Raw genomic sequence first — 23,456 nt, forward strand, 5'->3', positions numbered from 1 at the left:
AAACGGGTTTTTTGGCTTTCACCTATGCTTAAGACTTCTAGCCATCAAAAAGAATCATGACAGAGAGAGGCAGGAACCATGACACATTTCCATTAATATACTTTTCCATTTATAAAAATACTGGTAATTTATGGGGGAGACCAGCTTTATTCTTAGTGCAAAAGGAGATAAGTTGCGCAGCTGCTATTTCAGCAGCAGGCATGAACCGTTAATTCACATAGACCTAACAATTTCTTCTTTCATGGCAAGAGAAAGAGCACTAAGATTGCCTCCTATTTCTACTCTAACACCAGGCATGGCAATTGCTCTACTCCCTACAAATCCACCTTCTCCAACTCTTATCCTGCCAAACTTAACTTTCCCTCCTTCACCTTCATATATATGTCCAAACAGTAAAGCTTCTCTTCCTACACAACCACCTCTCTCAATCTCCACCATTTCTGGATTCAATGCTGCTCCCATGCTATCTACATAAGCTCCTTGGTCCAAATCAATGTCTGAACCCATGAGCTTTAGCCATAGCAAAAATAAGATAGACCCACTAGTCATTTCCATGAAGTAGTCCCCTACTACAGTTCTGAAAGCTTGCCACACAGTGTCCATGAAGACTCCTATGCTCCAAATCTGTACTGTTTGGCCTTCTTTCTTTTTCCCCACAAGAATCCACTTGGCCACAACACATGCTAATGCTGCTAGAACTCCTGAAGAAACCCAAACCAAAGGAAGAAACCAATGCATTGCGACTTTCTTGCTTTCCTTCAAGAGAAGAATCCAGTTCAGTGGAGCAAAGATGAGCAACCCCATCAGGAAGTACGGAAGAAATGTTTGCAGCAATGGTTGAGCAAAAATGACCCATAAGGTCTGATACCATGTCCTTGCTAGTGTAACTTTTCCCGAGTCCTTTTTCTCCAATGCTGCTGCCATTGGACAGCCTGAAAGGTCCACTTTAACATCACTTTGTTCTATGAAGATCCTCCAAGCTTCTGGAAGTGGTTCTCCATTCCTCAAATGCTGACAAATTTCATAGATCAATGAACGACCATGATCAATTGAAGCACTTTGGGAGGATGAAGTGGCCCGGATCACATCCACCTCATGGCATCGAATATAAGGATTAAACTCTAGTGCTTCTGATTCTGCACCGGTGAGATTTTGATCAATGTGAACTTCCCCTATATCAATGTAAGGGAATTCAGACTCATCCCATGGTTTGGTGCAGTCAAGTGCAACGTCACAAGTGGCATCATCATGTGGAACAGGTCGGATTTGCAGCTGGAAAATGTAGCGAACGCCTCCTGGAGAACTTACACGGCTTTGGAAATCTTCGGCTAGGAAAAGTAAGGGACGAGTATCCTTTTCATCCCGTGGAATTGCACCTGTTTCTGGTGGGAGAATTCCCATAGGCTCAACTTTACCTGAATCCTCACTTATGTTTTCGTCACCAGGCCGCAATTTGAATTTCACATACATTTCCTGACCGTCGGAAAACCTGAAGAGCCTGCAGATATTTGAGTAGTAGTGTAGATCAGCAAAAGAATTCGCATTGCGAAGAGACATCCAAACTGCATCACGGATATGTGGGGCTCGCTTCACATGCTGCTCCCTTGCAGGAAGTCCACAAACTAACCATGTTGCAAAATCAGCAATCGTGCGTGCATAGAATGCCTTGCCTGTCTTCAATGTTAGATCAAGAAGCGAAGAGGAGTTGCTTCCATTGTCATCTGAAAGTATTCTTATCGCTGCTCCACGTGCATCGATTCTAGCATCATCATCAGCACTCAAGCTATTGCTATGCCTGACTACAATAGGATAGCTCTTCCCAGCCTGGAAAATCTTGTGGTCTGGAAATCCTTTCAGGTTGTCATAAATCTTCAGGTGTCCCTTCCCACTAACACCAATTCGATGGAAATACCTTGTTTTAACCTTCAGAGTAGTGGCAGCCAAATTTGCAGCTAAATTGCCAACTATCTTCTTGTATTTGAAGTCCATCTCTTCTATCCTGTCATCCAAGGCATGCATGGTGTTCTTGATCATCACTGGAGTTTGAGATCCAATATAGACGCCGCCTTGTCGAAGAACTGAATTTGCAGGAGCCACTGAAAGAGCACCAAGAATCACATCCTTTTGAACAACCGAACCAGGGAGGATGAGGCTTTGACTCCCGACAACCGAATTGTCCTGCACTTCAATTTTTCCTTGAGTAAACCCACTGGATGAATAGAAGCCAGCAATCATCCGACTGAAGTCACCAAGGTGCACACCATCACCAATTGTAATGAGCTCTGGGTCTGATACAGGATTGACAGCCCTGATGGAACAATGCTCACCGACACTTGCACCCAAAAGGCGCAAATAAATGCAGAATGCTTCTGTTCCTGACAGGAGTTTGGCAAATCTAAGGTGGCAGGCAATGGTAATTCTATGCCGGAGCCAGACTTTCATGTGGGATTCCCTTTTCTCTTGTTTTTCAGCAAGAAAATGGGCCAAAGTGCATGTGAGGAGGCTGAGTATCAGGCCATGAGCCAAGTAAACAATAGCAACTGAGATTGCAAAGGTGGCTGGGTTTGATGGGACATTAGCAATCATTGTAGCATAAGCAATGACGGTGAATGGAGTCCAGTGAAAGGCTCCAGAGATGCAGAGAAATGAGAAGTGTTGAATGGAGGCAGGCTTTTGAGATAGCCAAATGTAAAGGAAGTAGATAATGGCTGCTGAGAGAGTGCTGAGGAGACCAACCATGTAGATGCCCATGAAGTGGTAGGTGGCCTTATCAGACAGCATTGCACCCTGAAACCATTATAGAAATTGTAACGAGTATGATCAGTTCTTGTTTCAATTATGTAAAAAAAAACATTCCTCACACATTTTTGCAATAATTGGAAAGAATCAAATTAGTGTAAGATGAGAAAACGGGGGAAGAAACCTATAACCTATGCAGTTATGGGTAAGATATAATAAATTGAAAATATAAAAAAAATTACCTTCTGAACATTGTGAGCCTTGCTAGATTTGAGTACAGCTTTTCCACCTTCTGTCTTCTGCAAGGGCTGTACATCTGCTTCTTCTCCCAATGTACTTCCTTTCTGGATTACAGCGTAAGGACCAACCGAAGAATTTCGGCCGATTCTAATGGCTTGGAAGCTCAAGATTCCATTCTTTACCTCATGGCTTTGAAGCAACGCCCCTTCCGCAATTACAGCTCCATCTCCAATTGAAACTAGAGATGGATCTGTAATGTCAACTGTATCAAGCAAAACTGAAGATCCGATCTTAGCGCCGAGCATCTCAAACCAATAATTAAGGAACACAGTTCCTCTCAAATGCTCTGCAAAAACTTTTGAAGAGATTTCTTGGGCCTTGTACAGTGCCCACCACTTGACAAAGTGAATAGACCAGATAGATACTTCAGGGGTCAGGGCATAGTTAGGTTTCAAGAAAGAATTCCCCAAGAAAGCAATGCTAATACAAGTAGAAATGATGCCAAGGATCCAAGCAAGAGGAGCCAATGCCAAGGGAATCAAGTAATTCCACCAGGGAAATTCCTCATTTAGCAGATGACTTGCTGAAAGCAAACTTGTGAAAGCCGAAACTGAAAAATAAGCAGGAAAGCTCAGCATGGCACAGACATAAACAAGGGCAAGAAGTTGGAAAAACCAGACACTGATTAGGCGAGTCGTGGAAACTTCTGTGTCAAACTCAGAAGAATCAATATCTGGTTCTGGTTGATAGGATTGAGAGTTCATGAGGTGAGGTTGAGACTTCATCGCAAGATTCTCTGAGAAGCTTGCCAACTCTGCAATGCAGTTGGCAGTGAAGATATCGACTGCACCAACTGGCACACCGAGGAAATCTGAAAGTTTTTGAGCCGCTCTGACCACACCTATCGAGTCAATTCCATACGATACAAGACTCTCGGTGGCAGAGATATTCTTGATAGGAATTCCTGTTTGCTCAGAAACAAGCCCCTTCAGAAATTCTACTATTTCTTTTTTGCTGAATTTGGCGGTTGGTAAAGGAGATGTTGCAAGCCGAGATCGAGGAGTTAATCCCTCTTTACATGTCCCGGTGGTGAATGAGCGAAGCAATTTTCGTTTTGCAAAAATTGGGTCTGGCACTGTGTTCAGAGTTCCATCAGTAAAATGTTTGAGGCATTCGAACCTCTTGATTTTACCTGATGTTGTTTTGCTGATAGTCCTGGGCTTGATCAGCTTGATAGAAGCCACAGTCACGCCATGTTCTTCTGCGACACGACTCCTTATGTTCTCCACCACATCCTTGTCAACAGGCTTAGCATCTCTAACCTCGGCAATTACAACCAAGCCAACCTGGTCAGAACAATCAGGAAGTGAAATCCCTTTTGATGACAAGACTTCCTCAGGAACACCAATGACAGCACAGCAACCTGGGCGTAGAAGTTCGGATGCACTCTCAACTGTTTTTTCTACATCTGTAGAGTAAATATTCCTTCCGGCTACTATAATCAGATCCTTGATTCTTCCCGTGATGAACACCTTTCCATCAATAATCCGTCCCAAGTCTCCGGTTCTTGTATATTTTCTTCCTGGATGATTTTGAAGCACATTTCTGAAAGTACTTTGGCTAAGTTCCTCCCTTCCCCAGTACCCAATTCCAGCACTCGGACTACTAATCCATATCTCTCCTTCCTTTCCAGATTCTTTCAGCTCCTCATTGGACTCTGGATCGACTATTCGGATGTCAATATCTTCACCATTTGGTTCCACATACCCGCAACAGACTCTTCCTTGCCAGTCTACCAATATGGGCTTACCTTCTCCATATGCACAGCTGACGAACACACAATTCTCGGCCAATCCATAACCAGGAGCCATTACTTCTTGCGAAAGACCAAAAGGCCTAGTGAGCTCAACAAATCTTTTCAAAGTTCTCTGCCTCACTGGTTCAGCAGCAACCATGAGGAAAATCAAAGAAGAGAGGTCAAAGTTTCGAACCTTATCCTTGTCAGCATACTCCAATCTTCGGATTAGCAGTTCAAAGGCGAAGTTGGGACCGGCACTGTGAGTAGCGTTGTATTTGCTCATGATCTGAAGCCATAGAAGAGGGTTCTTGATAAAAGTCATTGGAGAAAACAAAATTGCTGATCCACCACTAACTAGAGCAGTAAAAAGTCCACCAATTAGCCCCATGTCATGGTATTGCGGAAGCCAGCTGACTAGTACTGTCTTTGAGGTGCTCTTATATATCCTCTTCATCAACTTCACATTGTGAATAAGACCACCATGAGTTATCATTACACCTTTAGCATCACCAGTTGACCCTGAAGTGAACTGCAGAAAACACAAATCATCCGGCTGACATTCAGATTCATATGCTATGTTTCCTGGAGCCAGGACTTTGGAGTCCTTGAGCCAAGAATCTGTATGCATCCATGGAAGGTTCGGCCATTTCCCATTTTTCCCTGCTAATGAGATTAGATTCTTCACAGAACCTGCCCGAACTGCGGAGTGATAAAGAAGGGTTGACAGAATTGCAACTGCATTGCAAGATTTAGCAATGCTTTCAATCTTCAACAGTGCTTGCCCACCTCTTTGCAGAGGATCTGGTGGGAGGACTGGGACTGGTAGGACCTTGGCTCTTAAGCACCCAAAAAAGGCATCAATAAAGTCCAGCCCTGGTACATAGACTAAGAGGACCCGGTCACCGGGCTTGATAACTGGTTTTCGGCTGGTCAAGAGTTTACGAGCAATGCAGGAAGCTTTCGCATGAAGTTCTGCATAAGTTCTTTGACATACTACAGCCCCATCTTCACCAATCCACGTATAGAGTGTTTTGTCCTTCGTCATACTTTCAGTTCCCCAGTGTTTCAAGTAACCATCAAGTGTAGAAAGATCAGGAAACTCCACTCCTTCACCTAGTTCTTTTGGATTTCTATCCCAGCAATCCGATTTCAAAGAAAACAAACTCTGCGATATCACAATCAACAAGCAAGTTTTGTTTCAAACTATTAAATTCAAGCATCATTTGATCCACTTATCCATTTATCACTAAAAACTTGTCAAAGTCAAATTACCTTAACATATGGAAACATAGGTACCGAGTTGTTATTTGCAAAATGCTTGCAGATAAGATCCATGGCATAAGATGAATTTCTCTCCGTGAGTTCAAATGCCATGAGCCCACCAACATAGTAAGTGTTCCTCTGGCCTTGAAGTTCAGACTCCAGTTTCTCATAGAATCCATCCTTCATTTCTGGTTTGAAATTTAAATAAAAATAATGAATGAATTTGGATCCCTATCTGGTTTGGTTCAATGGTGTAGGAACAGTTCGTCAAGCATACCTTGGCTACCAACATGGGGGAAGTACTTGAATCTTCTCTGGAGAACTTCTTCCTCAACTTTTGCCCCCATGGACATGACTACCTTCTTGGCTAGCTCAGCGACTGTTGGTCCCTTTATATCGAAAGAGTTCCCATAGGACCAAAATAAGAAAATGTCAGTGTCAGCATAGAATTTCTGCATCGCAACGGGATGTCCAATTGTTGCAGGATCTTCCATATATTCACCAAAGTAATAAAATCCAACTGGCATGTCTTCTAGCCCTTTGATCTTTAAAACAGTGGTGTAGTAGTCGATTGTCTGAACTTTTCTGAAGAAATATCTTTCGACTTCACTGAGATCCGTCACTTTGGTCTCAGATTCTGCAACATGAATACCTTGTTAGCCATTTCCTGAAAGGATAGAGGAACTTATAAGGTGGAAATCTAGAGGTATGAAGTTCAAGAAACCTGTAGATTTTTCTGCTGGAAATCTATAAGTATTTCCATTTGTGAAAGGAAATGAACCAGAGATAATTATCTTATCAAACTCCATTTCTAGAATTTCCCCATTGTTTCTTTTAACATCAACTCTAACACTGTCGGAATTGCGCCTGATGGCCAGCACATCAGTTTTGCAATTAACCTCAATTGGAAGTGATTCACTGATCTTCTGCCAAAGACTAGTGTATCCACCTTTGAAACGCCGAATCTTTCCAGCCATGGAAGTCCGGGTGAACTCATGAATGTATGCATAAGGCATGTCTTGAACAAATCCATAACCAGAAGCAGTATATCCATAAGCCACAGATTTGGGAACAGATTTGAATCCACGACTCTCGAGATACGTAGGAGTCAAGTCTGCAGCTAATTCACTCACAGCATGGACTCCAATTCGACCAGAATCCTTTGCCTTATCCTGTAAACAATGAAATGAAAATTTAAATTGATATCATTCCTGCAATATAAGCAAAAAACTATGGCTGCACTGAAAATTGAAACCAACCTGCAGTTCTAAGGTCAGTGACATCACAGCTACATAATCATCTGCAACTTTAATGTCCTGATACTTCCCTGTAGAGCTGTCAATATGAGCAAGCTTATGGGAATCCATTTCTTCTAATTCTGATCCAACTTCTTTTGCCAAGTGAAAAATGACAGGTGCACTGTTCTTAGCCAAAACCTGACCACCAAGATCATAAATCCTTCCTGTATATTGCAGAACAGATATAATCATTATACTTGGTGAAACTAAATTTACAGAAAACACTTTTTTTTTTCTTTTCTCTTGATCATGTACCTTCAATGTCTACTGATTCACACATGCCACCCACAGTGTGATGCTTCTCTAACACTGTGACATTCTGATAACCAAGCTTTGCCAATGCATAAGCAGCAGATATGCCACTTGGACCACCTCCTACTATTCCAATTCTTGTGTTCACAGGCAGGCATGGATGTAGCTTGACAAATTGATCCTCAATTGATACTAATGGGTCCATCTTTTGAGTACTTGAAATGCCTGCTGGAAAGGGAAATGAAGTGAGTCCAACAGCTATCTAATTATAACTCTACAATTTTAGAAACCACTGCTCAAAGGTATCTATGGATAATCCAGGATTCTGGATTTAGGGCATCTTTTCCATGTCTTCTTGTATGCTTTTTTTAGCAATAAGAGTTTAAACCCTTTTAACTTCTTCCTCTTTAAGACAGAAAAATACATATTTAGCCATTATTTTCTTCTGACGTTCAAAACAAAGCTTCTAACCATTTGCTGATTCCTGGTACCGACACATATATATGTAACAAAACCTGAGGTGAAGATAAATTCCTTCTGTATCTATATCTAGCCAAATGTCTTTCTTTCATTAGTAATTAAATCACTCTTGAAACCCTTCGTTTTCATTGTGCAATCATATTTTGAATCAAACAAGACAAACAAAAATTCTTCAAGAAGACTACAAGGAGTATTGCTGAAGAGGACAACAGGCTTCCAACAGCAACCATTTCCTCTCACAAATGATCCAGGCTCCCGATGCATGTTTCAATCCATAGACATTGAAGACCGAATGGCCTATATATAGATGTGTTTTTTCAAAATCAAATGTTTAGCAATATAGCTGCCCTAAAAGCATATATCAGGATGCCCCTAAACTGAACGTAAACAGAATGGCCTAAAGACTTACAGAAGGCCAAGGTTTCGAACCCTAGGAAGACATGGAAGGACTAATACAGGAATATGAACCAATCCACCCAACAAGCTAACCACTTCAAGTGAAATACATGAGTAGCTAGGATTGGCAGGGAAGAAGTGAAGATATGGACTAGGAAAACATAGAACACCAAATATAATTGCTTCAAGAAAGAAGTGGTCAAGAGAAACAAACCTTGGAGACAAAACCAACGCAGGAAATCGATGTACTCCCTGTAATGCCATTGCCACCAGGGGCGGAGCCTTTTATAAGGCTAAGAAGGGCTGTAGCCCAGGTAAAAAAAAAATTTAATAATCCATTTTTTTTCTATTTTTTACATAGCAAACCTAAACACTGCCCACTTTCCCCCACTTTCCCTTGCAACACTAATTCATTAGCAGCCATTAGCTGCCTATTTAATTTTTCCTGTAACTCTAATTCATTAGCAGTTATAAGCCGCACACTTAATTTCCCTTGCATTAACATTAATTAATTAGTTATATTAGACTGTATCTTAGAAATGGACGGATAGTTAGACATTGAAGACATAATGGCCTATATATAGATGTGTTTTTTCAAAATCAAATGTTCAGCAATATAGCTGCCCTAAAAGCATATATCATCATGCCCCTAAACTGAACGTAAACAGAATGGCCTAAAGACTTACAGAAGGCCAAGGTTTAGAACCCTAGGAAGACATGGAAGGACTCCTACAGGAATATGATCCAATCCACCCAACAAGCTAACCACTTCAAGTGAAATACATGAGTAGCTAGGATTGGCAGGGAAGAAGTGAAGATGGACTAGGAAAACATAGAACACCAAATATAATTGCTTCAAGAAAGAAGTGGTCAAGAGAAACAAACCTTGGAGACAAAACCAACGCAGGAAATCAATGCACTCCCTGTAATGCCATTGCCACCACAGCTTGTTAACAAACATCACATGCCAAAACTAAATACAAGTACTTCTCACATTTTGTTCATTCTCAACATGATCACAAACACATGCATTCTCACAAAACAAAGGCAAGAAAACACCATACACACCGTCTCCTCTCTCTCTCTCTCTCTCTCTCTCAAACCCTTTTGCTTTTTTCTACTCGAGGAAACGAAGAAAATAATGCAAATATGAAATGTTCAACTTCAGGCATCAGCACAGTAACTCACCTTAGAGTTGAAATGGGTAAAAGGGTGTTGAGTTTACTGCCAAGTGTCAAGATTAAACAGCAAAACACAACCAAAAAACTCTCGAAGCCGATTCACCACATTGAGAGATGGGCTGCTTTCATTGCCTTCTAAAGTATTTAAACTGAATAGATTCCTTAAACTTCCATCAAGTAAATGACAAAAAAATACTATGTCACATCTCTTGTTAAGTCCGAGAATTTCAATTAAACGTGACGAATTATTCCAAATTTGTTCCTCTTTTATTCTAGTTTTATCCCTACAATTTATGTAGGTGACTCCGTCTTAGCAACAATAATCTGTAACATGCATGCGTGTTGAGTTGCAGTTCACAAATCTATAATAAATATATCAAAACTTTGTATATATAAACATTTTGTTAAGGCATAAGCTCTTTGTCGGTATATTCCAAGCAAGTAGATTGACTTCTTGTCTACATATATCTAAATTAACTTCAATTTTGTTTTTTTTTTTTTAAAGGAGCTTGAAAGGTAAAAAAAAAACGGAGTTTTTTCATTGATTCATCCCAGCAACGCTGATATCAACGAGAACTTTCCTCTATATAAATATAATATTTTTATACAATTAGGGATCGATGGAAAAGAATAACCGATACTTGCTAGAAAACAATCAGGTAGGATTTGGGAGTATAAAAACAAAGGTGGGCATGACAAAATTGATTGACACGTGGATGCAATTAAATGGCGAATTTTGCAAAGCCCAACTGCACAAGACAATATTTATTTTTGTTTCCCTATTTTGGGATTTATTACAGAAACTGCGCGGGAGGAGAATGTGACCGTTATAAACCGTAAGGAACTTTTGTCATATGGATGATAGATTTTTTTTTTTTTGGATTCCAACATGGTAAAAAAATTGATAAAATAATATAGTGTAAAAAATATTTAGAAAAATAATATAATTTAAAAAACCATAAATAATATATGCGATTCTCAAGTTGCAAATGTCATTCGAGACTCATTCAAATTAAAAAACTAATGGATACAAAATTCAATAGAGAAATAAAGACAGAAAGAGAAAAAAAAGAAAGAAAAGAACTCTAGAGTCCCACCGAAACTCTAATGACAAAATAATTACCGTTATAAAGATTTCAACGAGACAAATCCAACGATATTAGAAAAAGTCACCAGCGATGATTGAAGTGGATCACACAAACAACCCAAAGGCAATTGAACCTCGACATCTTTAAACGACTCATGTGGCCCATATCATTCACTGTTTGCGATCTTTATTGATGTTGTTGGATTTATATTGTCAAGATTTTTTTCAACAATACCGGTGGTATCGTCATCAGAATTTTAGTGTGACTCTAAGATCATTTTATTTTATTTTTATCTTTTTTCTCTTTTATATCTCTTCACAAATTACAATGAAGAGAGAAAAAAAAAATAACACTAAAAACACACCGAAGCTCCGTTAATAACATCACTAGTATATTGAGCGTGCTACATTGTTATCGATCTATCTCTGTGAAGTACATGGCAACGTGCAATTCCCTCCCTTGCTGCTACATCTTGCTGTGCTCCTTTTGCATGCATATATATATATATATATATATATATATATATATATATATATATATATGATGAATGAATATGGTGAGTCCAACCCAATTAATGGGGTTAATTTAGAGTTTAATTTTGATTTCAATTTTTGTAGAATAATGCTATTTTCATTGAATTATGTATCTTCCCAAGATTATAATTCAAAAGTTTTCACACATTAAATTGTTATTGGTGAATCCATTAGTGTGTTTTTAATGGTTAAAATTTAATAGTGCATCTGATTAATTTTAGGACAAGTAGAAAATATTTGATTTTCAGCAAATAGATTGGGAGTATTTAAAAATATAGTTTATTTGCTTATTATATATGTAATATAAGAATGTCACTTTCATTAGATAGCCCAAAGTCCGAATTAGTCTCCAATGAAAATAAAAGAAAATAATCTTCGGACACACTAACGATGCACGCCACATCACATATAATTTTTTGTGTTGTCTTTTCAGAAGATTTACAAGATTTTTTAATACGCCATAAAAATATATATCTACTAAAAAATAATTTAAAATTAAAATAGAATAAAAAATAATAAATTTAAAAATTATAGGAAAATAATAAAATGTACCCAACATCAACTTTTAAACCTAATTTTTTTTTATCTAATGATCTGATAAGTGATAGGGTAGTATTATCTAAGAAAATTAGATGTAAAATCACCTCTAACAATTTAAGTTTAATTCAATGATTAAATTTCTTATTATCTTTATTTTAAAATGCTAATCTAATATGACGGGATCATTTTTTTTTAAAAATATAGACTTATCCTATATTAATTTATAAAAATATCTACTAGATTATTTACCTTATGAGTCAAATCCACGTCTTGTTATGTAAAATCATCCAAAATCTAATTTAATAGTTATCTCTCGTCATCTTTGTTTTAAAATGTTAATCTAAAATCATCCAAAATCTAATTTAATAGTTGGATCTCTCATCATTTTTATTTTAAAATGTTAATCTAATATAACGGGATCAGATTTTTTAAAAACCATAAATTTATCCAATTAATTTATAAAAATATCTACTAGATTATTTAGTATGAGTCAAATCCACGTCTTGTTATGTTATATCTACACCTAATACTCAAATCTTCAGTTTAAAAAAGTCTTGTTGCATCAACTAACCAAAAGCAGTCATAAACATACAAGTACTTTAAATATTAGTATTTATGTTTTTTCTACCAATCCAATAATATTAATTTTAAATGTTCTAGTTAATAATCCTATTTACTAGAATGCCATAACGCTATTATATAGTTTCAGAGTCATTTTGCATTTTTCCAATTTATTTAATCAGTAAGTGCTTGGCGTCAAAACACCCAAAAAATTAAATAAGAAAAGGCTATAACAGTAGCTTTTAAAAAGCCCAGCACACTTGTTTGAGGCACACGGGTAAGAAGTCTATTCACAGACACCAAAGGCTATAACAGTAGCTTTAAAATTAATGTATGATTATGAATCAACTTGTGGCCTCATGCTAGCTTATTAAACTAATTGCATGGTGTTTACTTTCTTGGCTTTGCACTTTTATTATCAAAGAAAAGGCAAGTGTTTATTTAGCTAAATAATTCTGAGATCATACGTGGGGTTTGATTCAGTTAATTAAAGGTTGTGAGTACTTAATTGCTTACTTAACTTGCAAATTTATTTTTTATATAATAATTAAGTCAACTTGTATACTAAAGGGTTAAATATTTGTATTAATTTTTTTTAATCAAAGTGACATTGTGGATAAAGACTTTAACTAAATTTATTAGTTCATGACGAGTTTTTTCTTTACAAACATGGTGGTGTGAGTCTTTTTTTTAGTGCAAATTATTTATAATTATGACATCATCCACAGTATACATCTACACACAACAGTTGAGAAATGGATTCCCAGTTGGAAATATTATATTCCTTCCGTTAATTAGGTAGACCATTAGGCCTCGATCGAGCAAAAACATTTTTCAAATACTATCGTACCCTCCTTGCAGGGGGTTTCATGTTGCGGCGACACTTTTCGAACTTGCTCCGGAATAGTTTTTGGTTGGTTTAGAAGTCAATCTAATTTTATGGTTCTAACTAGCTTTTCGAAGATGGTAAGTAAATGATTGGTTGCGTAAATAAATTGTATTAGTATTTTTAATACATTTTACATGAGGTAAACTGTATTATTTTACTTTTTATAACTATATTGTTTTATTTTTTATTTTTTATGGTCTGATGATATTTCTATTTATATTAGTCGACCATGACGAGTTCGTTACAATGAACAAACTCCGATTTTTTAAGTTAAGAACTTGGTCTAGGAAGGTGAAATGTCCTCAATTACCGTCAAGGTTTTCTTGGGGCAAAATTAGATTTTTTGGCTATTACGTAATTTCAAATAATATTTTAGATAAAATTCTTTGTAATCTTTATCCTTATATTATAAATGAGTGAGTTGTATTATTCCCAATAATATTTTGGATATCAACCTTATACATGTTTTTTTTATCTATATATTAAAGTGAATAATAATAAATTATTATTCCTAATAATATTTTGGATATTAACCCCTTTTAAGTTTTCTTATCCTTATATTAAAAGTGAATAATATTTTCTTGCCAAAAATAAATTTTTAATATATTTGAAATATAGACCCATATCCTTTGGAATCTTACAAACTTGTTGTAAAATCCATACAATATATTTTTTAAAACATGCCAAAATATTTAATATTTTCTTAAATATAATGCTCAAATATTTTTTTACGTTTTTTGGCCATATACAAGAAAATAAAAGAGAGAATATTTTTTTTATATAGGTTTTATTTGGCAAAAACTCATTTTTCCTTGAAATAAAACTGTCAAAACAGGCATAAGAGAGTGCTTGCTATACACACCCTTAAACCAGAAAACCCCTTTAATACAAACATTGCCAGCCAAACATGATCTTAATCTTTTGACCCAATCTTGACATGACCGAGTTGACTCGAGATCTTTGGTTCAACCATAAATTGAACCGAAGACCTTAGGTTGACCCGAAAACAACCTAAAAACAAAACAAAATCTAAAAAATAGATTACATACAAAAACATAAAAACTAAAAAATTTCTTAGACAAAACAGATCAAACAAAAAAAAATAAAGAATACGATGAGTGTTTTTCGTCAACAAAAAAAAACATGAATTGAAAAACGAAATAGATATAGACAAACCAAGTTCACAAACATGTTAAAAATCATGCAAGGATCGATAATTTGGATCGATTCATTTCGATTATCACTTCCAAATCACAATTTTATCAAAATAGCTTTCGGTTCAAAATCAAAACCCTAGAATTAAAACCCCTAAAAAACTTGTTATTGATGCAAATAGACCCTAGATTATTGACTAATCAAGTATTCATTTCGATTATCACTCACAAATCACAATTTTATCAAAATAGCTTTCGATTCAAAACCGAAACTCTAGAATTAAAACCCCAAAAAAACTTGTTATTGATGCAAATACACCCTAGATTATTGACTAATCAAGTTGCCTAAAGGGTTTAGTGCAAAGAAATGACCAAAATTGATCCAAATCACAGGTTTAAGGCAATGTTCTTGGGAAGAACATAAAGAAGTTGAACCTAGAAACCCAGAAATTACCTAGAAACCCAGCACACTGTCAAGCCTCCAAAGCTAATATTTTGACCTCTAAAACATGCTTTCTTCATTCTAACAAATCACACTACCATAAACAAACAAGTTTGAATAAAAAAAATTCCAAATTCCAAACTTTCAAAGCTAAACATCAAGCATATTCAGTAATATAAGATTCAAAATTGATACTTTAGCACTTTACAATACTCAAACAAGACCCAAAACTAAGAACATGCATCAACCAACATAGAAAAAAACATCCCAACCTTGCTTACCATATTTGACAAATTTCAAAAACACTTTATTTCATCAAAACCAATACAACTAACTTCATCTATGTATTAAGGAAAATCAACAAACAACTCAAAGCAAGGTTTAACTTTAAACAATAAAAACATACTTGGGGTTTGACTCGGTTAATTAAAGGTTGTGAGTACCATTAATTCACATAGACCTAACAATTTCTTCTTTCATGGCAAGAGAAAGAGCACTAAGATTGCCTCCTATTTCTATTCTAACACCAGGCATGGCAATTGCTCTACTCCCTACAAATCCACCTTCTCCAACTCTTATCCTGCCAAACTTAACTTTCCCTCCTTCACCTTCATATATATGTCCAAACAGTAAAGCTTCTCTTCCTACACAACCACCTCTCTCAATCTCCACCATTTCTGGATTCAATGCTGCTCCCATGCTATCTACGTAGGCTCCTTGGTCCAAATCAATGTCTGAACCCATGAGCTTTAGCCATAGCAAAAATAAGATAGACCCTCTAGTCATTTCCATGAAGTAGTCCCCTACTACAGTTCTGAAAGCTTGCCACACAGTGTCCATGAAGACTCCTATGCTCCAAATGTGTACTGTTTGGCCTTCTTTCTTTTTCCCCACAAGAATCCACTTGGCCAAAACACATGCTAATGCTGCTAGAACTCCTGAAGAAACCCAAACCAAAGGAAGCAACCAATGCATTGCGACTTTCTTGCTTTCCTTCAAGTGAAGAATCCAGTTCAGTGGAGCAAAGATGAGCAACCCCATCAGGAAATATGGAAGAAATGTTTGCAGCAATGGTTGAGCAAAAATGACCCATAAGGTCTGATACCATGTCCTTGCTAGTGTAACTTTTCCTGAGTCCTTTTTCTCCAATGCTGCTGCCATTGGACAGCCTGAAAGGTCCACTTTAACATCACTTTGTTCTATGAAGATCCTCCAAGCTTCTGGAAGTGGTTCTCCATTCCTCAAATGCTGACAAATTTCATAGATCAATGAACGACCATGATCAATTGAAGCACTTTGCGAGGATGAAGTGGCCCGGATCACATCCACCTCATGGCATCGAATATAAGGATTAAACTGTAGTGCTTCTGATTCTGCACCGGTGAGATTTTGATCAATGTGAACTTCCCCTATATCAATGTAAGGGAATTCAGACTCATCCCATGGTTTGGTGCAGTCAAGTGCAATGTCACAAGTGGCATCATCATGTGGAACAGGTCGGATTTGCAGCTGGAAAATGTAGCGAACGCCTCCTGGAGAACTTACACGGCTTTGGAAATCTTCGGCTAGGAAAAGTAAGGGACGAGTATCCTTTTCATCCCGTGGAATTGCACCTGTTTCTGGTGGGAGAATGCCCATAGGCTCAACTTTACCTGAATCCTCACTTATGTTTTCGTCACCAGGCCGCAATTTGAATTTCACATACATTTCCTGTCCGTCCGAAAACCTGAAGAGCCTGCAGATATTTGAGTAGTAGTGTAGCTCAGCAAAAGAATTCGCATTGCGAAGAGACATCCAAACTGCATCACGGATATGTGGGGCTCGCTTCACATGCTGCTCCCTTGCAGGAAGTCCACAAACTAACCATGTTGCAAAATCACCAATAGTGCGTGCAGATAATGCCTTACCTGTCTTCAATGTTAGATCAAGAAGCGAAGAAGAGTTGCTTCCATTGTCATCTGAAAGTATTCTTATCGCTGCTCCACGTAGATCGATTCTTGCATCATCATCAGCACTCATGCCGTTGCTATGCCTGACTACAATAGGATAGCTCTTCCCAGCCTGGAATATCTTGTGGTCTGGAAATCCTTTCAGGTTGTCATAAATCTTCAGGTATCCCTTCCCACTAACACCAATTCGATGGAAATACCTTGCTTTAACCTTCAGAGTATTGGCAGCCAAAGTTGCAGCTAAATTGCCAACTATCTTCTTGTATTTGTAGTCCATCTCTTCTATCCTGTCATCCAAGGCATGCATGGTGTTCTTGATCATAACTGGAGTTTGAGATCCAATATAGACGCCGCCTTGTCGAAGAACTGAATTTGCAGGAGCCACTGAAAGAGCTCCAAGAATAACATCCTTTTGAACAACCGAACCAGGGAGGATGAGGCTTTGACTCCCGACAACCGAATTGTCCTGCACTTCAATTTTTCCTTGAGTAAACCCACTGGATGAATAGAAGCCAGCAATCATCCGACTGAAGTCACCAAGGTGCACACCATCACCAATTGTAATGAGCTCTGGGTCTGATACAGGATTGACAGCCCTGATGGAACAATGCTGACCTACACTTGCACCCAAAAGGCGCAAATAAATGCAGAATGCTTCTGTTCCTGACAGGAGTTTGGCAAATCTAAGGTGGCAGGCAATGGTAATTCTATGCCGGAGCCAGGCTTTCATGTGGGATTCCCTTTTCTCTTGTTTTTCAGCAAGAAAATGGGTCAGAGTGCATGTGAGGAGGCTGAGTATCAGGCCATGAGCCAAGTAAACAATAGCAACTGAGATTGCAAAGGTGGCTGGGTTTGATGGGACATTAGCAATCATTGTAGCATAAGCAATGATGGTGAATGGAGTCCAGTGAAAGGCTCCAGAGATGCAGAGAAATGAGAAGTGTTGAATGGAGGCAGGCTTTTGAGATAGCCAAATGTAAAGGAAGTAGATAATGGCTGCTGAGAGAGTGCTGAGGAGACCAACCATGTAGATGCCCATGAAGTGGTAGGTGGCCTTATCAGACAGCATTGCACCCTTAAACCATTATAGAAATTGTAACGAGTATGATCAGTTCTTGTTTCAATTATGTAAAAACAAACATTCCTCACACATTTTTGCAATAATTGGAAAGAATCAAATTAGTGTAAGATGAGAAAACGGGGGAAGAAACCTATAACCTATGCAGTTATGGGTCAGATGTAATAAATTGAAAAATATAAAAAAAATTACCTTCTGAACATTGTGAGCCTTGCTAGATTTGAGTACAGCTTTTCCACCTTCTGTCTTCTGCAAGGGCTGCACATCTGCTTCTTCTCCCAATGTACTTCCTTTCTGGATTACAGCGTAAGGGCCAACCGAAGAATTTCGGCCGATTCTAATGGCTTGGAAGCTCAAGATTCCATTCTTTACCTCATGGCTTTGAAGCAATGCCCCTTCCGCAATTACAGCTCCATCTCCAATTGAAACTAGAGATGGATCTGTAATGTCAACTGTATCAAGCAAAACTGAAGATCCGATCTTAGCGCCGAGCATCTCAAACCAATAATTAAGGAACACAGTTCCTCTCAAATGCTCTGCAAAAACTTTTGAAGAGATTTCTTGGGCCTTGTACAGTGCCCACCACTTGACAAAGTGAATAGACCAGATAGATACTTCAGGGGCCAGGGCATAGTTAGGTTTCAAGAAAGAATTCCCCAAGAAAGCAATGCTAATACAAGTAGAAATGATGCCAAGGATCCAAGCAAGAGGAGCCAATGCCAAGGGAATCAAGTAATTCCACCAGGGAAATTCCTCATTTAGCATATGACTTGCTGAAAGCAAACTTGTGAAAGCCGAAACTGAAAAATAAGCAGGAAAGCTCAGCATGGCACAGACATAAACAAGGGCAAGAAGTTGGAAAAACCAGACACTGATTAGGCGAGTCGTGGAAACTTCTGTGTCAAACTCAGCAGAATCAATATCAGGTTCTGGTTGATAGGATTGAGAGTTCATGAGGTGAGGTTGAGACTTCATCGCAAGATTCTCTGAGAAGCTTGCCAAGTCTGCAATGCAGGTGGCAGTGAAGATATCGACTGCACCAACTGGCACACCGAGGAAATCTGAAAGTTTTTGAGCCGCTCTGACCACACCTATCGAGTCAATTCCATACGATACAAGACTCTCGGTAGCAGAGATATTCTTGATAGGAATTCCTGTTTGCTCAGAAACAAGCCCCTTCAGAAATTCTACTATTTCTTTTTTGCTGAATTTGGCGGTTGGTAAAGGAGATGTTGCAAACCGAGATCGAGGAGTTAATCCCTCTTTAGATGTCCCGGTGGTGAATGAACGAAGCAATTTTCGTTTTGCGAAAAATGGGTCTGGCACTGTGTTTAGAGTTCCATCAGTAAAATGTTTGAGGCATTCGAACCTCTTGATTTTACCTGATGTTGTTTTGCTGATAGTCCTGGGCTTGATCAGCTTGATAGAAGCCACAGTCACGCCATGTTCTTCTGCGACACGAGTCTTTATGTTCTCCACCACATCCTTATCAACATGCTTAGCATCTCTAACCTCGGCAATTACAACCAAGCCAACCTGGTCAGAACAATCAGGAAGTGAAATCCCTTTTGATGACAAGACTTCCTCAGGAACACCAATGACAGCACAGCAACCTGGGCGTAGAAGTTCGGATGCACTCTCAACTGTTTTTTCTACATCTGTAGAGTAAATATTCCTTCCGGCTACTATAATCAGATCCTTGATTCTTCCCGTGATGAACACCTTTCCATCAATAATCCGTCCCAAGTCTCCGGTTCTTGTATATTTTCTTCCTGGATGATTTTGAAGCACATTTCTGAAAGTACTTTGGCTAAGTTCCTCCCTTCCCCAGTACCCAATTCCAGCACTCGGACTACTAATCCATATCTCTCCTTCCTTTCCAGATTCTTTCAGCTCCTCATTGGACTCTGGATCGACTATTCGGATGTCAATATCTTCACCATTTGGTTCCACATACCCGCAACAGACTCTTCCTTGCCAGTCTACCAATATGGGCTTACCTTCTCCATATGCACAGCTGACGAACACACAATTCTCGGCCAATCCATAACCAGGAGCCATTACTTCTTGCGAAAGACCAAAAGGCCTAGTGAGCTCAACAAATCTTTTCAAAGTTCTCTGCCTCACTGGTTCAGCAGCAACCATGAGGAAAATCAAAGAAGAGAGGTCAAAGTTTCGAACCTTATCCTTGTCAGCATACTCCAATCTTCGGATTAGCAGTTCAAAGGCGAAGTTGGGACCGGCACTGTGAGTAGCGTTGTATTTGCTCATGATCTGAAGCCATAGAAGAGGGTTCTTGATAAAAGTCATTGGAGAAAACAAAATTGCTGATCCACCACTAACTAGAGCAGTAAAAAGTCCACCAATTAGCCCCATGTCATGGTATTGCGGAAGCCAGCTGACTAGTACTGTCTTTGAGGTGCTCTTATATATCCTCTTCATCAACTTCACATTGTGAATAAGACCACCATGAGTTATCATTACACCTTTAGCATCACCAGTTGACCCTGAAGTGAACTGCAGAAAACACAAATCATCCGGCTGACATTCAGATTCATATGCTATGTTTCCTGGAGCCAGGACTTTGGAGTCCTTGAGCCAAGAATCTGTATGCATCCATGGAAGGTTCGGCCATTTCCCATTTTTCCCTGCTAATGAGATTAGATTCTTCACAGAACCTGCCCGAACTGCGGAGTGATAAAGAAGGGTTGACAGAATTGCAACTGCATTGCAAGATTTAGCAATGCTTTCAATCTTCAACAGTGCTTGCCCACCTCTTTGCAGAGGATCTGGTGGGAGGACTGGGACTGGTAGGACCTTGGCTCTTAAGCACCCAAAAAAGGCATCAATAAAGTCCAGCCCTGGTACATAGACTAAGAGGACCCGGTCACCGGGCTTGATAACTGGTTTTCGGCTGGTCAAGAGTTTACGAGCAATGCAGGAAGCTTTCGCATGAAGTTCTGCATAAGTTCTTTGACATACTACAGCCCCATCTTCACCAATCCACGTATAGAGTGTTTTGTCCTTCGTCATACTTTCAGTTCCCCAGTGTTTCAAGTAACCATCAAGTGTAGAAAGATCAGGAAACTCCACTCCTTCACCTAGTTCTTTTGGATTTCTATCCCAGCAATCCGATTTCAAAGAAAACAAACTCTGCGATATCACAATCAACAAGCAAGTTTTGTTTCAAACTATTAAATTCAAGCATCATTTGATCCACTTATCCATTTATCACTAAAAACTTGTCAAAGTCAAATTACCTTAACATATGGAAACATAGGTACCGAGTTGTTATTTGCAAAATGCTTGCAGATAAGATCCATGGCATAAGATGAATTTCTCTCCGTGAGTTCAAATGCCATGAGCCCACCAACATAGTAAGTGTTCCTCTGGCCTTGAAGTTCAGACTCCAGTTTCTCATAGAATCCATCCTTCATTTCTGGTTTGAAATTTAAATAAAAATAATGAATGAATTTGGATCCCTATCTGGTTTGGTTCAATGGTGTAGGAACAGTTCGTCAAGCATACCTTGGCTACCAACATGGGGGAAGTACTTGAATCTTCTCTGGAGAACTTCTTCCTCAACTTTTGCCCCCATGGACATGACTACCTTCTTGGCTAGCTCAGCGACTGTTGGTCGCTTTATATCGAAAGAGTTCCCATAGGACCAAAATAAGAAAATGTCAGTGTCAGCATAGAATTTCTGCATCGCAACGGGATGTCCAATTGTTGCAGGATCTTCCATATATTCACCAAAGTAATAAAATCCAACTGGCATGTCTTCTAGCCCTTTGATCTTTAAAACAGTGGTGTAGTAGTCGATTGTCTGAACTTTTCTGAAGAAATATCTTTCGACTTCACTGAGATCCATCACTTCAGTCTCAGATTCTGCAACATGAATACCTTGTTAGCCATTTCCTGAAAGGAGAGAGGAACTTATAAGGTGGAAATCTAGAGGTATGAAGTTCAAGAAACCTGTAGAGTTTTCTGCTGGAAATCTATAAGTATTTCCATTTGTGAAAGGAAATGAACCAGAGATAATTATCTTATCAAACTCCATTTCTTGAATTTCCCCATTGTTTCTTTTAACATCAACTCTAACACTGTCGGAATTGCGCCTGATGGCCAGCACATCAGTTTTGCAATTAACCTCAATTGGAAGTGATTCACTGATCTTCTGCCAAAGACTAGTGTATCCACCTTTGAAACGCCGAATCTTTCCAGCCATGGAAGTCCGGGTGAACTCATGAATGTATGCATAAGGCATGTCTTGAACAAATCCATAACCAGAAGCAGTATATCCATAAGCCACAGATTTGGGAACAGATTTGAATCCACGACTCTCGAGATACGTAGGAGTCAAGTCTTGAGCTAATTCACTCACAGCATGGACTCCAATTCGACCAGAATCCTTTGCCTTATCCTGTAAACAATGAAATGAAAATTTAAATTGATATCATTCCTGCAATATAAGCAAAAAACTATGGCTGCACTGAAAATTGAAACCAACCTGCAGTTCTAAGGTCAGTGACATCACAGCTACATAATCATCTGCAACTTTAATGTCCTGATACTTCCCTGTAGAGCTGTCAATATGAGCAAGCTTATGGGAATCCATTTCTTCTAATTCTGATCCAACTTCTTTTGCCAAGTGAAAAATGACAGGTGCACTGTTCTTAGCCAAAACCTGACCACCAAGATCATAAATCCTTCCTGTATATTGCAGAACAGATATAATCATTATACTTGGTGAAGCTAAATTTACAGAAAACACTTTTTTTTTCTTATCTCTTGATCATGTACCTTCAATGTCTACTGATTCACACATGCCACCCACAGTGTGATGCTTCTCTAACACTGTGACATTCTGATAACCAAGCTTTGCCAATGCATAAGCAGCAGATATGCCACTTGGACCACCTCCTACTATTCCAATTCTTGTGTTCACAGACAGGCATGGATGTAGCTTGACAAATTGATCCTCAATTGATACTAATGGGTCCATCTTTTGAGTACTTGCAATGCCTGCTGGAAAGGGAAATGAAGTGAGTCCAACAGCTATCTAATTATAACTCTACAATTTTAGAAACCACACTGCTCAAAGGTATCTATGGATAATCCAGGATTCTGGATTTAGGGCATCTTTTCCATGTCTTCTTGTATGCTCTTTTTAGCAATAAGAGTTTAAACCCTTTTAACTTCTTCCCCTTTAAGACAGAAAAATACATATTTAGTCATTATTTTCTTCTGACGTTCAAAACAAAGCTTCTAACCATTTAGCTGATTCCTGGTACCGACACATATATATGTAACAAAACCTGAGGTGAAGATAAATTCCTTCTGTATCCATATCTAGCCAAATGTCTTTCTTTCATTAGTAATTAAATCACTCTTGAAACCCTTCGTTTTCATTGTGCAATCATATTTTGAATCAAACAAGACTAAAACAAAAATTCTTCAAGAAGACTACAAGGAGTATTGCTGAAGAGGACAACAGGCTTCCAACAGCAACCATTTCCTCTCACAAATGATCCAGGCTCTCATGTTTCAATCCATAGACATTGAAGACCGAATG

The 23,456-nt window shown here is 38.5% G+C and overlaps 1 protein-coding gene across 7 annotated transcripts; it reads right to left on the bottom strand.

Moving 5' to 3' along the window:
• Positions 1 to 86: 86 nt before the first annotated feature.
• Positions 87 to 22,945, bottom strand: LOC18097267 (uncharacterized). Of its 7 annotated transcripts, none has more exons than XM_052451300.1 (7): positions 22,685 to 22,945; positions 7,300 to 7,502; positions 6,765 to 7,212; positions 6,318 to 6,677; positions 6,050 to 6,228; positions 2,982 to 5,942; positions 87 to 2,787 (listed from the first exon to the last, which is right to left on the bottom strand). In XM_052451300.1, exons 1-7 carry the CDS (start codon positions 22,884 to 22,886, stop codon positions 214 to 216), a joined length of 6,927 nt encoding a protein of 2,308 aa, XP_052307260.1. In that variant the 5' UTR covers positions 22,887 to 22,945; the 3' UTR covers positions 87 to 213. The 7 variants fall into 7 exon arrangements, with proteins under 7 accessions (XP_052307260.1, XP_052307259.1, XP_024452798.2 ...); XM_052451299.1 differs by lacking the exon at positions 7,300 to 7,502 and adding an exon at positions 22,392 to 22,594; XM_024597030.2 differs by lacking the exon at positions 22,685 to 22,945 and adding an exon at positions 7,594 to 7,821.
• Positions 22,946 to 23,456: the final 511 nt, after the last annotated feature.

The sequence above is a fragment of the Populus trichocarpa genome, chromosome 3 (genome assembly GCF_000002775.5).
Source record: "Populus trichocarpa isolate Nisqually-1 chromosome 3, P.trichocarpa_v4.1, whole genome shotgun sequence".
Lineage (NCBI taxonomy): Eukaryota > Viridiplantae > Streptophyta > Magnoliopsida > Malpighiales > Salicaceae > Populus > Populus trichocarpa.

Coding starts and splice junctions, on each gene's coding strand:
- LOC18097267 (XM_052451300.1), bottom strand. CDS start 22,886: ATGGACCCATTAGTATCAATTGAGGATCAATTTGTCAAGCTACATCCA. Junction 6,678..6,764: donor TCCAGCAGAAAAATCTACAG/GTTTCTTGAACT, acceptor TTCATGTTGCAG/AATCTGAGACCAAAGTGACG. Junction 2,788..2,981: donor AGGCTCACAATGTTCAGAAG/GTAATTTTTTTT, acceptor TAATGGTTTCAG/GGTGCAATGCTGTCTGATAA.